Source organism: Heptranchias perlo, chromosome 9 (assembly GCF_035084215.1).
Source record: "Heptranchias perlo isolate sHepPer1 chromosome 9, sHepPer1.hap1, whole genome shotgun sequence".
Lineage (NCBI taxonomy): Eukaryota > Metazoa > Chordata > Chondrichthyes > Hexanchiformes > Hexanchidae > Heptranchias > Heptranchias perlo.
Window position 1 is genome coordinate 78,564,785 of NC_090333.1, and position 16,925 is coordinate 78,581,709.

Here is a 16,925-nt window from a genome sequence, read left to right on the forward strand (position 1 = left end):
ATTGGTTTGTGTCAGTCATGCTTTGAGGGCAGTTGATACAATCAGACTATGGGAAGCTATTTCATACCACCGGGGGATTGTGGGGAGGGGATAGTTCACATTTCTTGGAATTCATTCAATTTAATTCTCATCTTGTTTTCATTTTCAGATATTCAGCGGGCCTGGTCCCCACAAGGCAGGGTCTACACCTCTGTGAGAAAGTTACTGCATCATCTTTCTGCAGGTATGAATTTACCACGAGCTCATGCACAATGAGACTAAGGTACAGTAATTATGCACGGTAAGCCTTTCAGTGCTGCCTTGCATCCAGCAGTCATATAGTACTGCTCTATTCATTATTTGGAAAATTCTTGACCATCGGCATCACCACCGTTTGCTCACTGTGCTCATTTGCACAATTCATATTCAGTACTGGTGTGTGTTGATCTTTTATTCATTAACAGCATCATATAAAAGTTGTGTCCGCCACTGATTGATGTGATATGGGCTTGCAACCACGATGAAGTTGCTGAAATTACTTTGTCCTGGCGAGGTATTGATCAGAGGCTTTGTGCTTACTCACTGGAAAGAGGGAAGGCCAATGTGGTAGCGGTAAGGGATAGTATAGTCAGGGGGAAAGATACTGTTCTCTGCAGCTGCGACCAGGAGTCCCAAAGGTTGTGTTGCCTGGTTGGTGCCAGGGTTAAGGATATCTCCTCATGGGCTAGAAAAGAACTTGGAGCATGAGGAGGAGGATCCAATTGTTGTGGTTCACATAGTTCTACCTATGTCGTTGGCTCCTAAGAATGACGTTCTGCTGAGGGAGTTTGAAGAACTAGGGTCTAAATTAATAAGCAGAGCATCAAAGATGGTAATCTCTGGATTACTACTTGAGCCACGTGCAAATTGGCATCGGGTCAAGCAGATCAGAGAGTTAAATGCATGGCTCAAAGAGTGCTTGGGAGACGGGGGTTTTAATTCGTGGGGCACTGGCACCAGTAGTGGGGAAAGAGGGAGCTCTACTTAAACCGGGCTGGGACCAGTGTCTGGCAAATCGAATAACTAGGGCTGTACATAGAGCTAAAAAAGGGTGGGGGAGGGTTCAGGTGAAGGGAAATTTATTAATCTAAAGAGAAAAGTCAAGGCATTAGAGCAGTTTAGCGATTCGGGTAAAGATAAGCAGAGTGTGACAGGATGAGACAAAGAGTTTAACGATAATAGTGCATCAGCGAATAAGGTCAAATCAGGGAAAAATAGTTGAAGTTAAAATTAAATGTGCATTATCTGAATGCATGAAGCATTCGTAACAAGATAAATGAATTAATGGCACAGATAGAGATAAATGGGTTTGATCTCATAACCATCACCGCAACGTGGTTGCAAGGTGACCAAAGTTGGGAACTAAATATTCCAGGGTACTTGACGTTTCCAAAAGACAGACAAAATGGAAAAGTGGGGGGTAATAATAAAGGATGACACAAGGACAGTAGTGAGAAAGGATCTTGGCTCGGAAGATCAGGCAGTAGTATCAGTATGGATGGCGATAGGAAATAACAAGGGGCAGAAAACACTGGTGGGAGTAGTCTCTCGGCCCCCCAAAGTTATACTGTTGGACAGAGTATTAATAAAGAAATAATAGGAGCTTGTAACAAAGGTAATGCAATAATCATGGGGGACTTGAATCTTCTTATAGACTGGACAAATCAAATTGGCATGGGTAGTTTGGAGGACAAGTTCATTGAATGCATTTGGGACAGTTTCCTAGAACAATGGTTCCATGACGTAATCAGGGAACAGGTATTTTAGATCTTGTGTAGTGGTACAGGGTTAATTAGTAATCTCATCGTAAGAAATCCTCTGGGGAAGAGTGATCATAATATGATAGAATTTCACATTGAGTTGAAGAGTGACATACTTAAGTCAGAAACTAGAGTCTTAAATTTAAATAAAGCCATACATAGGTATGAGAAGCAAGTTGGCTAAGTTGTGGGAAATTAGACTAAAAGGTATGACAGTAGATAAGCAATGGCAAACATTTAAAGAAATATTTCATAAGTCTCAAAGAACATACATTCTGTTGAGAGATTAAAAACTTCATGGGAAAAGTGATCTACCCGTGGCTAACTAGAAAAGTTAAGGTTAGTTTTAGATTAAAAGAAGAGGCACATAATGTTGTCAGGTAGTCAGCCTGAGAATGGGGAGAGTTTTATAAACCAGCAAAGGATGACCAAAAAATTGATAGAGGGAGAAAATAGAATCTGAGTAAACCAGCAAGGAATATAAAAACAGATTGTAAGAGCTTCTACAAGTATGGAAAAAGGAAGAGAGTAGCAAAAGTTAACGTTGGTCCCTTCGAGGCTGAGACAGGAGAAATTATAATAGGGAATAAGGAAATGGCAGAGACGTTAAACAGATATTTTGTATCTGTCTTCACAGTAGAAGACACAATAAGCATACCAGAAATAGTGGGGAACCAAGGGTCTAATGAGAGTGAGGAACTTAAAGTAATTAATATTAGTAAAGAAAAAGTACTGGAGAAATTAAGGGGAATAAAAGCCGGCAAATCCCCTGGACCTGATGGCCTACATCCTAGGGTTCTAAACGAGGTGGCTGCAGAGATAATGGATGCATTGGTTGTGATCTTCCAAAATTCCCTAGATTCTAGACTGGTGCCAGTGAATTGGAAGGTAGCAAATGTAACACCGCTATTCAAGAAGGGAGGGAGAGAGAAAACAGGGAACTGCAGGCCAGTTAGCCTGACATCAGTCATTGGGGAAAATGCTGGAATCCGTTATTAACAATGTCGTAATGGGGTGGTTAGAAAATCATAATATGATTAGGCAGAGTCAACATGGTTTTATGAAAGGGAAATCGTGTTTGACAAATCTATTAGAGTTTTTTTGAGGATGTAACTAGCCGGGTAGATAAAGGGGTATCAGTGGATGTAGTATATTTGGGTTTTTCAAAAGACATTCGCGAAGGTGCCACACAAAAGGTGATTACACAAGTTAAGGGCTCATGGGGTTGGGGGTAATATATTAGCATGGATAGAGGATTGGTTAACGCACAGAAAACAGAGGGTAGGAATAAACGGGTCATTTTCAGGTTTGCAGGCTGTAACTGGTGGGTGCCGCAAGGATCAGTGCTTGGGCCTCAGCTATTTACAATCTATATTAATGACTTAGATGAAGGGACCGAGTGTAATGTATCCAAGTTTGCTGATGATACAAAGCTTGGTGCGAAGGTAAGCTGTGAGGAGGACACAAGGAGTCTGCAAAGGGCTATAGACAGGTTAAGTGAGTGGGCAAGAAGGAGTATAATGTGAGGTTATTCACTTTGGTAGGAAGAATAGAAAAGCAGAATATTTTTTTAAATAGTGAGAGACTTATTAATTGTTGGTGTTCAGAGAGATTTGGGTGCCCTTGTCCACAAAACACAGAAAGTTAATGTTCAGGTACAGCAAGTAATTAGGAAGGCAAATGGTATGTTGGCCTTTATTGCAACGGGGTTGGAGTGCAAGTGTGAGGAAGTCTTGCTACAATTGTCCAGGGCTTTGGTGAGACCACAACTGGCTGACTGTGTACAGTTTTGGTCTCCTTACCTAAGGAAGGACATACTTGTTTTAGATGCGGTGCAACAAAGGATCACTAGATTGATTCCTGGTATTTTTTTATTATTCGTTCATGGGATGTGGGCATCGCTGGCAAGGTTGGCGTTTATTGCCCATCCCCATGATGGCATGAGAGAGTTGTCCTAATAGTAGAGATTGAGAAGAATGGGCCTATATTCTCTGGCGTTCAGAAGAATGAGAGATGGTCTCATTGAAAAGTATAAAATTCTTAGAGGGCTTGACAGGGTACATGTGGAGGGGCAAAGGGATCTCACTAAAAGTAGCAAATAAGGCCATTTTATAATAAAAAAAAGCAAACCAAGCACTGGTGTTTATTTTTAGAGGGATATAATTGAAAAATAGGGAAGTTATGTTAAACTGATAAAGAACTTTGGTTAGAGCACATTCTAGTACTGTCCAGTTCTGGTCTCCATATTATAAAAAGGATATAGAGGCACTGGGGAAGGTGCAAAAAAGTTTCACAAGAATAATACCAGAACTGAGAGGAGATACTCATCAGGAAAGGTAAAATAGACTGGGGTTCTTTTCTTTAGAAAAGAGAAGACTAACGGCTGACCTGATATGATTATGACTTTAAGATTATGAAAGGATTTGATAGGGTAAACGTAAAGATGATGTTTCCACTCGTGGTAGAGACCAAAACTAGAGATCATAAATACAAGATAGTCACTAATAAATTCAATAGGGAATTCAGGCGAAATTTCTTTATCCAAAGAGTGGTTGGGTAAAGAAGGAGCAGTTGAGGTGCATTTAAGAACAGAAGAACAGAAAAAATAGGAGCAGGAGTAGGCCATATGGCCCCTCTATCCTGCTCCGCTATTCAGTCAGATCGTGGCTGATCTTTGACCTCAACTCCACTTTCCTGCCCAATCCTCATATCCCTTGATTCCCCCAGAGTCCAAAAATCTATCTATCTCAGTCGTGAATATACTCAACAACTGAGCATCCACAGCCCTCTGGGGTAGAGAATTCCAAAGATTCACAACCCTCCGAGTGAAGAAATTCCTCTTCATCTCTGTCTTAAATGGCCGACTCCTTATCCTGAGACTATGCCCCCTAGTTCTAGACTGTCCAGCCAGGGGAAACAACCTCTCAGTATCTACCCTGTCAAGCCTCATCAGAATCTTATGTTTCAATGAGATCACCTCTCATTCGTCTAAACTCCAGAGAGTATACTCTTCGATCTCTCTTTATAAGACAATCCTCTCATCCCAGGAATCAATCTAGTGAACCTTCGTTGCACCGCCTCTAAGGTAAGTATATCCTTCCTTAGATAAGGAGACCAGAACAGTATGCAGTACTCCAGGTGAGGTCTCACCAAAGCCCTGTTCAATTGTAGGAAGACATCCTTACTGTTGTACTCCAACCCCTTGCAATTTAAGGGGAATCTGGATAAGTACATGAGGGAGAAAGAAATAGAAGGATATGCTGATGGGGTTAGATCAAGAGGGGTGTGAGGAGGCTCGCGTGGAGCATAAATGCTGGTATAGACCAATTAGGCCAAATGGCCTGTTTCTGTGCTGTAGACTCCGTGTAACTCTATGCAGTGACCTCTAGTTTGTGTGTATTGAGTTAAGGTGTGTGGGCAAGCCCCTGGTATGCCAACTGTTAATCCATGGTTGCATTTATGTAGCCTCCTGGTGCCTCGTTGTCAGTGGACAGGCCGAATCTAACGGGGTTATTTTACCGCCTTATCAGCCTTCTCCCAATCATTGAAAGTATTGGAAGAAGTTGTCAATTGTGACCTCACATGGTACAGATTCAGATGGTTGACCTGTTCACCGAGGTTCATTCGATTTGTGCGAGAATCGCTCCTCATCAAATGTCACAACAGCTTTGATCTAGACATGGATGCAAGAGCTAAGGATCAGAGTAACTGCCCTCAACATCAAGGCACCATTTGATCAAGTATGGTACCAAAGAGCCGTAGCAAATTGACATCAATATGGCTCCAGGGGAGTGTCCAGTTGTTGGCATTGTGCCTGAAACACAGTCATGGTTTTTGGAGGCCAGTCGCAGCCCCAGAACATAGTTGGAGCTGTTTCTGAGGGCAGTATGTTTTTGGGCACTATCGACCAGAAGGTGAACTGGACCAGCCTTTATCGGTACCTTGGTTACAAGAGGAGGACAGAGGCAGGATACTCCTGACCCCTTGAAGACTCGCTAACTTTTCGACTCAATGTCAGGAGTGTGGTGGAAGACTGAACACTCTCTTGAATGGTTGCAGCTGCAACAACAATCAAGAGCTCAACACTATCCAGGACAGACAGTTTGCTTAATTGGCACCCCTGTCAATAGATTCAAGTGTTCATCCCCTCCACCACTGGTGTTACTGTGGCTGTACTACTGTATTATCCACAGGATGCACTGCAGCAACTCGCCAAACTTATCTTCACAGCACTTCGAGGCCCTGCTATCTTTACCACCAAGAAGCACAAGTGCAACAATATCATGGCAACACTGTCACCCTCATGTTCCCTTCCAAAGTCACATACCATCCTTCATAGATGCTGGGCCCAAATTCTGAAATTCCCTAACTAATATCATTGTGAGAGCACAATCACCACAAGGACTACAGTGGTTCAAGAAAACTCACCGCCATCTTGTGGCAGCTGGAAATGGCCAAAAAATGCGATCTTGCCAGCAGGGCCTACATTTGATGGCAAATTAAAAAAAAACATATGACTGTGCAGCTGTCTCCAAAGATTTTTATCTTGTGTTGATGGTGAAATGGTGCTTTATATGAGCAAACAGTGTCTCCTGCAATGGGAAACCTCCATCTCTACACATGCTGTATCACTTCTGAAACGGTGGGCCCAGGTGGGCTTCGTAATCATATTATCGACCACTGGACATCAGGGGAAATGCCCACTGTGTTCCCTTGAAAGGCAGAAAATGTCACCAGTTTGTACAGGCTAAAAAAAATAGACGGTTAACGGCTGATTTGATTGAGGTATTTAGGATTTTGAAAGAAATTGATAGCGTAGATAGAGAAAAACTTTTTCTGCTGATGGGAGTCTCGGACAAGGGGACATAATCTTAAAATCAGAGCCAGGCCATGAAGGAGAGAAGTTAGGAAACAGCAAAGGGTGATAGGTGTGGAACACTCCCACAAAAATCAGTCGATGCTAGCTCAATTAATAATTTTAAATCTGAGATCGAATTGATGTTTGCTGAGCATGGGTATTAAGGAATATGGAGCCAAAGCATGTGGATGGAGTTAGGCTACAGATAAGCCATAATCTCATTGAAAGGCGGAACAAGCTCGAGGGGCTAAATGGCCTATTCCTGTTCCTATTTGCAGGATGAATGCAGCATTGAGGCAGAAAGATGCAGCAAGATAGTGAAAGTACAGTGCTTAAGAACAAAAAGAATCAGTTCATGATGGGTTAAAATACCCGTTCGAAGTCATTTTTCTTCTAGTTAGATAAGTGACCCAACTTTTTGATGAGTCATTTGTAGACCTTCAAAATATGATCTCCATTAATGATGTGGATTTCCAGTATATCCACAGAGTTTAGATTTTGAGCCATAACTGAAGTTGAGCAGCCTGAGCTGTTACTGATTTCTTTGATCACAACAATCGATCTAGGAGTGCAACAGATCCCACATCTTTTGAGCTGAAGTGTTACTGTCTTCCTTCAAATATTTCCTATTATGGTTTAACAATCAGTGATTAAATTAGTTTATTCCAGTCTGTCAATCCACACGTTAACATTTTAAATAGTCTGTCCTTGCTACCAAACAACTTTAAAAAAAAACATAGTTCCTGAATCAGAGCATAGTGAATGAAGAGAAGCAGCCATGACTGACGTTCCTCATTAATCAAAACTGGCCAGTCCCAGCAGTGCATTTAGTCATTTTTTCCACAGAAATAATGGGATTCACTTAGAGGGATACTAAGCTGAAGCATTTTTAAATGTAATTTCTAATAACAAGTCATAAACACAAAATGGAGCATTTTTATTTTGTCATGCATCATATGAGATGTACCTATTGCAATTTTCTTACAGTAATATGGTGTTGGACGTAGGCAGCTCCTTGTCATTACTTTGTTGTTGGTCATTCAGATACGAGCATCCGCCTTGCACAGACTCTGTGGGCTTTTCTGCTTTTTTTCAGGGTTCAATTCTCAGTATAATACACGTGTGATGAAATATTTCCTGAAATAGCAATCAATACACTTGCATGATTTAAGTGTGTTTTTATCAAATGCAGAAGACAATTAGCACTTAAAAGTTCAACAAGATGAAGTGACATTTACATCATCATATAGCAGTAATAAAAATATTGCATCAAACTATTCATGCTGCCAAGACAGTTTGTAGTACTGGTATTGGTTCTGAGTAACAGTTTACTGCGCATGGCATACTTACATGGCTACTACTTTATACAATGGCACTGCTACAATAATTGTCCAATGTTCCTAATGAACCACCCATTGCTTCTGAATTAGCTTTGTGTATGCCAGAAACAGGAAGCTGTATTTAATTTCACAATAAATATCTTTTTCAAAGCTACTACAAATGTTGTGCAAGAGAAGAGGGAACAAAACAACAGCGTACATTTATATAAAATAGATGCATGTTCCAAGCTGTTCCCCACAAACAATTAGGTGCTGAGCCTAAGAAGGAGGTAATAGGTGGGGGTGATCTGGTCAAAGAGGTATGTTTTAAGAAGGCTCTTTAAGGATGAGAGGTGGGTGGAGAAGGATGAGAGGGAGTTGGAGAAGTGGAAGGGTTTCGGGCGAGAGAGAGGTCAAGAAATGGAGAAGTTAAGTGTGAGGGGGAGGTGGAAAAGTGAAGGGGGAAGGGTGAGAGGGAGGTGGAGAAGTGAAGGGGAAGGGTGAGATGGAGGTGAAGTGGAAGGGTTTTTAGGGAGTGTGGGACCTCAGCACCTGAAGGCATGGTTGCCAATGGTGGGGAAAAGGAAGGGGGAATTATCCATTTCGATTGGAAAATGTCAAATGTAACTCCATTATTTAAGAAAGGTGAGAGAGAGAATCCAGGAAATTATAGACCTGTTAGTCTAACATCTGTTGTGGGGAAGTTATTGGAATCTAAAATTAAGGACAGTGACTGAGCACTTAGAGAAATTTGGGCTGATTAGAGAGAGCCAACATGGATTTGTAAAGGGTAGGTCATATCTAACGAACCTAATTGAATTTTTTGAGGAAGTAACTGTAGTAGTAGACAGGGGAATATCTATTGATGTAGTTTATATGGACTCCTGGGAAGGAATTCGATAAGGTTCCACATAAGAGACTGTTAGTTAAAATTAAAGCTTATGGAATTGAAGGCAATTTATTGACCTGGTTAGGAGATTGGTTAGGCAGCAGAAGACAGAGTATGGATAATGGGTATATACTTGAATTGGAAGGGAGTGACTGGTGCTATCTCACAAGGCTCTGTTCTGGGGCCTCAACTATTCACAATATTTATAAATGACTTGGATAACACAATAGAGAGCTATATATCCAAGCTTGCTGATGACACAGATTGGTGGCATAGTAAGTAGTGTAGATGGGAGCATTAAATTACAAAGAGACACTGAAAGATTAAGTGAGTGGGCTAAACTGTGGCAGATGGATTTCAACACAGGTAAATGTGAGGTCATCCATTTTGGACCAAAAAAGGATAGATTTGAGTTTTTTAAATGGTGAAAAGTTAGGAGGGGTGGAGGTCCGAGATTTAGAGATCCATGTACACAGATCACTAAAATGTAGTGGTCAGGTACAAAAATTAATCAAAAAGGCTAATGGAATGTTAGCCTTTATAATCCAGAGGGCTAGAAATATAAAGGGGTGGAAGTTTTGCGACAGCTATACAAAGCCCTGGTTAGACCACATCTCTCAAACTGTGTATAGTTCTGAGAACACCATTGTAGAAAGGATATATTGGCCTTGGAAGGAGTGGAGCGCAGATTCACCAGAATGATACTAGGGCTCCAATGGTTAAATTATGAGGAGAGAATACATAAACTGGCTTATATTCCCTGGAATACAGAAGGTTAAGGGGTGATTTGATTGAGGTTTTTAGGATTTTGAAAGGAATTGATAGCGTAGATAGAGTAACTTTTTCCTCTGGTGGGGGAGTCTAGGATAAGGGGACATAACCTTAAAATTAGAGTCAGGCCATTCAGGAGAGAAGTTGGGGAATGCTTCTTCACATGAAGGGTGGTAGAAGTGTGGGACTCTCTCCCACAAAAAGCCATAGATGCTAGCTCAATTAATAATTTTAAATCTGAGATCGATAGATTTTTGCTAGCCAAGGATATTGAGGGATATGAAGCCAAGGTGGATGGGTGGAGTTGGATACTGATCAGCAATGATCTAATTGAGTTGCGGAACAGGCTTGAGGGGCTGAATGGTCAACTTCTGTTCCTATGATACACAAGAGGTTAGACTCAAAGGAACAGTTAGTGGGGGGAGTTGTGTTGTGGGGCTGAAGATAAAATAGATAGGAAGGGATTCAAACACAAGGATGTGCATTTCAAATTTCAGGTGTTAGGAGACTGGGAGCTAATTTATGTCAACGAGGGCAGGGGTAATAGGTCAGCGGGATTTGGCATGGGATTGATACAGGCAGCAGAGTTTTGGATGAGCTGAAGAGGTATGGAGAATTAGAGGTCAGCAAGGAGAGCATTGGATAGCCGAGTCTGAAGGTGACAAAACCATGGATGAGAATTGCAGCAGCAGATGAGCTGAGGTAAGGGTGAAGGCGGGCGATATGACAAAGATGGAAGTAGGCGGTCTTTGTGATGGAAAGAATATGGGGTTGGAAACTCAGCTCAGCATTGATCAGGACATATACCATTTGAAAATATTGCTTTATGCAAAGTAAATCATTTGTGTTGTCAGTTATACTGTTGGTGGATGTAAGATATTCATTCTGATGTGGCTTTTCTTGAAATAAAAATGACATTTGCCCTACCCCTATGTTTAGTCTTTTACATTTTTGACGTTCACAGTAAATGTGAAAGTTGCATTGTGTTCCATGATACGTTTGAAATAACTCTTCCATCAGCTGTTGGGAGAGTTCCAGCTAAGTTTGTGTCCAAGATGTCAATCTGAATACTAGTAAGGGAGAGGGTTCCTCTGCGGAGTGCAGCCAGAGCCAAGTCCACAGCACCATGTGTGGCTCAGCTGTACTGCGGGTGGGCGGGGGGGGGAGAGAAAGGTCAGGAAAGCAATAGTGATAGGGGATTCTATAGTTAGGGGAACAGACAGGCGTTTCTGCGGCCACAGACGTGATTGCAGGATGGTATGTTGCCTCCCTGGTGCCAGAGTTAAGGATGTCACTGAGTGGCTGCAGAACATTCTGGGGGTGGGGGGGAGGGTGAACAGCCAGAGGTCGTGGTCCATATCGGTACCAACGACAAAGGTGGAAAGTGAGATCAGGTCCTGCAGGCAATTTTTAAGGAGTTCGGAAAGAGATTAAGAAGGAGGACCTCAAAGGTAGTAATTTCCAGATTGCTCCTGGTGCCACGTGCTAGAAATAGGATAGAGCAGATGAATGCGTGGCTGGAAAGATGGTGCAGGAGGGAGGGCTTTAGATTCATGGGGCATTGGGTCCAGTTCTGGGGAAGGTGGGACCTGTACAGGCCGGACGGGTTGCACCTTAACGGAGCTGGGACCAATGTTCTCGTGGGGAGGTTCGCAAGTGCTGTGGGGTGGGGTTTAAACTAATTTGGCAGGGGAATGGGCACCACGATGCATTGGAAAGGAGAAACAAGGGGCACAAAGGATTGGGAGAGAAAGATAGCACTGGAGCAAGTAATAGTACAGTATTCGGTGGGATCAGACTAAGACAGAGCACAAGAAAGTCTAAGACTGGTTTGCAGAGCATGTGTGTAAATGCACGAAGCGTGGTAAACAAGGTTGGTGAACTGCAAGTGCAAATAGCCACATGGGAATACGATGTTGTGACGATAACGGAGACCTGGCTCAAAAAAGGGCAGGATTGGGTACTAAATATTCCTGGATACAAAGTGTTCAGGAAACTTAGGGAAGGAAAGAAAGGAGGGGGGTGTGGCAGTATTGATTGAGGAGAATATTGCAGTACTGGAGAGAGAGAGAGAGAGAGCATATCTTCGCGGGGTCAAGGACAGAATCTATTTGGTTAGAGTTAAGAATACAATAGAATACAACCACTACTGGGTGTATTCTATTGGCCACCAACTGGTGGGAAGGATAGAGAGGAGCAAATTTGCAGGGAAATTAGAGGTGCAAAAGCTATAGAGCAGTGATAACTGGGGACTTCAACTATCCTAATATAGACTGGAATAACAATAATAATATAAGGGGCAAAGAGGAATTTTTGAAATGTGTCCAGGACAACTTTCTTGACCAGTACATTTCTGGCCCATCGAGGAAGGAGGCATTGCTGGACTTGGTTCTCGGGAATGAGGTGGGCCAAGTGGAGCAAGTGTCAGTGGGAGAGCATTTAGGGAGCAGCGATCATAGTATCATAAGGTTTAGAATAGCTATGGAAAAGGACACGGACCACTCTAAAGTGAAAATACTCAATTGGAGGAGGGCCAATTTCAATGGGATGAGAACAGATCTGGCCCGGGTAAATTGGAATCAAAGATTGGCAGGCAAAACTAATTGAACAGTGGGTGGCCTTTAAGGAGGAGATGGTTCGGCTACAGTCTCGGCACATTCCCATGAGGCAGAAAGGTAGAGCAACTGAAACCTGAGCTCCCTGGATCACTAAAGAGATAGTGAGTAAGATGAAATGGAAAAAAGGGGTGTACGACAGATGTCAGGTTGATAACACAGTGAGAACCAGGCAGAATATAGAAAGTTCAGAGGGGAAGTGAAAAAGGAAATAAAAGGGGCAAAGAGAGAGTATGAGAATAGACGGGTGGCCAACATAAAAGGGAATCCAAAAGTTTTCTATAGGAATGTAAACAGTAAATGGGTAGTATGTGGAGGGGGTGGGGCCGATTAGAGACCATAAAGGAGATCTACTCATGGAGGCAGAGGGGATGGCCGATGTACTAAATGAGTACTTTGCATCTGTCTTTACCAAGGAAGAAGATGCTGCCAGAGTCTCAGTAAAGGAAGATATAGTTAAGATACTGGATAGGCTAAAAATTGATAGAGGTACTAGAAAGGTTAACTGTACTTAAAATAGATAAGTCACCCGGTCCAGATGGGATGCATCCTGCGTTGCTGAGGGAAGTAAGGGTGGAAATTGCAGAGGTACTGGCCATAATCCTCCAAACATCCATAGATACGTGGGTGGTACCAGAGGACTGGCAAATGTTACACCCTTGTTCAAAAAAGGGTGTAAGGATAAACCCAGCAACTCTCGGCCAGTCAGTTTAACCTCAGTGGTGGGGATACTTTTAGAAACAATATTCCGGGACAGAATTAACAGTCACTTGGACGAGGGTGGATTGATTCGGGAAAGCCAGTATGGATTTGTTAAAGGCAAATCGTGTTTAACTGACCTGATAGAGTTTTTTGATGACGTAACAGAGAGGGTAGATGAGGGCAATGCAGTTGATGTGGTGTATATGGACTTTCAAAAGACGTTTAACAAAGTGCCACACGGTAGGCTTATCACCAAGATTGCGGCCCGTGGAATAAAGATAGCATTAGCAACGTAGATACAGAATTGGCTAAGGGACAGGAAACAGAGTCGTGATGAATAGTTGTTTTTCGATCTGGAGGGAGATGTACAGTGATGTTCCCCAGGGGTCGGTGCTGGGACCACTGCTTTTCTTGATTATATATTAATGACTTGGACTTGGGTGTTCAGGGTACAATTTCAATATTTGCAGATGACACAAAACTTGGAAGGGTCGTACACAGTGAGGCGGATAGTGATAGACTTCAAGAGGATAGACAGGCTGGTGTTATGGGCGGACAATGGCAGATGAAATTTAACGCAGAAAAATGCGAAGTAATACATTTTGGTAGGAAGAATGAGGAGAGGCAATATAAACTAGAGGGCACAACTCTAAAAGAGGTACAAGAACAGAGAGATCTGGGTGTATATGTGCACACATTGTTGAAGGTGGCAGGGCAGGTTGAGAAAGCGGTTAAAAAAGCATACAGGATCCTGGGCTTTATAAATAGAGGCACAGTGTACAAAAGTATGGAAGTCATGATGAACCTTTATAAAACACTGGTTCGGCCACAACTGGAGTATTGTGTCCAGTTGTGGGCACCACACTTCAGGAAAGATGTGAAGGCCTTAGAGAGGGTGCAGAAGAGATTTACTAGAATGATTCCAGGGATGAGGAACTTTATTTACGTGGATAGACTGGAGAAGCTGGGGTTGTTCTTCTTGGAACAGAGAAGGTTGCGAGGAGATTTGATGGAGGTGTTCAAAATCATGAAGGGTCTAGGCAGAGTGGATAGAGAGCAACTGTTCCCATTGGCGGAAGGGTCGAGAACCAGAGGACATAGATTTAAGGTGATTGGCAAAGGAACCAAAGGTGACTTTTTTACACAGCGAGTGGTTAGGATCTGGAATGCACTGCCTGAGGGAGTGGTGGAGGCAGATTCAATCATGGCCTTCAAAAGGGAACTGGATAAGTACTTGAAACGAAAAAATTTGCCGGATTACAGGGATAGGGCGGGGGAGTGGGACCAGCTGATTGCTCTTGCATAGAGCCGGCGCGGACTTATGTGCCGCATGGCCTCCTTCCGTGCTGTAACCTTTCTATGATTCTAATGTTGCTCGTCCTTACAGGTAACTAGACCGTGACCCAGTTTCCCCGAGGAACTTATTATTCTTGCACTGTTATTACTATAGTCAGCTGAGAAATTGATAACTGCAAAACATTACAGTTTCAAAAACTTGAAGGAAAACCTATTTGACACTGGTGCACACACCAGGGTGAGGGCTGATGGTGGTGGCTACTGTCATGGAATACTTTTCCACATTTTACCTGATGACTATGTTGAGCTCCGTAGACTGGGTATGGCATGGTGCGGATCCAGACTGATGAAGGTCCCCGCTCTGATCAGTCATAATTTTGTACCAGTGCGAAATTTCCATTTCTCTATTTGCACTTCATTTTTTTTTGGCTCCATATGTGAATGAGTAGGCTATTAAACAAATTGGCTTGGGGTTGGAAACCACAGTGACAGTGTTTCTTCGAGTTTAGTGCCATTCATGTCCTTCACAGTGAGCTGGCTTTCTCTCATCTCCACTGTCTTCCAGTTCTGGGAGAATTATTAAGTTCTTATCTCTCCAGTTACACTGTCACCATACCAAGAAGAAGTTTTCTAAGAGGAGCCCCTGCATCCATAAGCTTGTGTGTTTTAGTGCTCTGTTTATTTTGCAAAGTTGAGATATAGATTTTACTTTTCATTTAAGTTTGATCTTCATAAAGTCATTGGTGGTGTTTTCCAGTCCCAGATGGTGTTTGTTTTCAAAATGTTTATTCTAGTCAGCTCACACACTGCTTCAATCAGTGTTAGTGCCAGGCTTGAAGCCTGCAGAACCTTTTCAGTGACCTCAAAAAAAATAAACCACTTACCTTGCCTATCGGCTGTCATTTCAAGCAATGCGCAACCTGCAGCAAGCTCAACCATCGGGATTTATCGTGTGCTTAAAAGTTTTTTTTAAAATCCTTAATATTCAGCACAAAGTTAATTTGAGTTTTACCTCTGCAAAGAAGCATAGCTCCAGCTCAGGCAGAGAATAAGAGTCCTTTGTGGTATGACGGCATCTCCGTATCTGCAGCCTTGCATTTGGCGAGTCGAGACCATGTAGTCATCAGGTGAAGTGGGGTAAGAGGGCAGGAATAATTAGAGCAGAGTGCACAAACATATCTCAGGCCCCATTTTGAAGTCAGAAAGTCCGTCCTTATGTTTTTATACCATTATAAATTCCTCTTGGCATTGATACTGGCAACTGCTTGTGCAAACGTCTTGAGCTGAAATTGCAATCTTGCAGCACTCACTTGCTCTTGCACTCTCGCACGTTCTTGCCTCCATGTTCCCCCAACCCGCCCCCCCATTTTCTTCACCCCCACCTTTGCCTGCTTTCAATCTCTCTCACTCCCTCACCTTTTCTTCCACGCCTTTTCTTTCTCGCTCGCCGCCGGTCGTCGCCCCCTTGGCCTCGCCCCTCGGCCGCCACCCGCTCGCCCCCTCGGCTACACCCCCCCCCCCCGCTTGCCCCCTCGGCCGCGCCCCCCCTCGGCCGCGCCCCCCCCCCCCCCCCCCGCTCGCCACCTCGGCCGCGCCCCCCCCCCGCTCGCCACCTCGGCCGCGCCCCCCCCCCCCTGCTCGCCACCTCGGCCGTGCCCCCCTGCCTGCTCGCCGCCCCCTCGCAATAAACGTGGGCATCAGAAATTATAGTTGAAAACAGTCACAAAAAGTGTGAATACAGGAAGTGAAGTGGTGCAGACACTGTACACAAGTGTAAGATATTTAATATAGATAGATATGAGGGAATACCATGTGACAGTAAGGGCCATTCATGGCTTCAGATTCTTAAAGGTAGACTTTTTTTTTCTTCTTTTCGTTGTTCGTTAAGTCTCTTTCTTGTGTGAAGTCTGAACCACATTGCAAGAATGAAGAAATGTTATGCTGATGCAAGTCATCGTAACATTTATACTCTCCTTATTCGATGTGTTTTGAGCAAAGTGCCTTGATTGACGTTGATTTTCATTTTTGCTGTGGATCTTTTTTCTGAACAGTATTAACGCTTCTGGAACTTCAGTTAGTACCAGTAATATCGATCATAAGGGAAACCTTCTTCACTGGGCTGAGTTTGAACTGAGGCCCAAGTGGTTTTAAGGGTCTGTGTAGTGACTGTATCCCTAGATAGCTTTGAGGATATAAGACTGAATATTATGCATCACTTAAAAAAAAATGTAATCACACGACAATAAGCACACGGTGAGTATTTTTATCTTTCTTGTCGAACGCCATTCCCTTAAGGAATTGTTTACACTGTGTTTTGAACTTTGATCAACCTTGTTCATTTAAAAAAGATTCAGCAGTAGTGTCTGTTGCATAGACACTAATCTGTTGTGAATAAAAGAGCTGATGGTATCAGATGTGAGACTGTTTTACTTGGTGATAATTGTAAACAATTTTACAACACCAAGTTATAGTCCAACAATTTTTATTTGAAATCGACAAGCTTTTGAAATCTAAAGCTTGTAGATTTCAAATAAAAATTGTTGGACTATAACTTGGTGTTGTAAAATTGTTTACAATTGTCAACCCCAGTCCATCACCGGCATCTCCACATCATTACTTGGTGATGCCATCGTTCCATAAAGACCTTAAGGAGCGCTTCCAGAATAAGGCCTTTTAATACATGAAATATGGGGAAGA

General features: G+C 42.9%; 1 protein-coding gene across 1 annotated transcript in view; it reads left to right on the top strand.

The window, feature by feature from the left end:
* imp3 (IMP U3 small nucleolar ribonucleoprotein 3) overlaps positions 1–16,925 on the top strand; it is a 264,715-nt gene that overhangs the window by 111,686 nt on the left and 136,104 nt on the right. Inside the window, exon 3 of the mRNA XM_067990803.1 lies at positions 149–223. Within this exon, the coding sequence (XP_067846904.1) occupies positions 149–223 (75 nt within the window). The remainder of the gene's footprint in view (positions 1–148; positions 224–16,925) is intronic.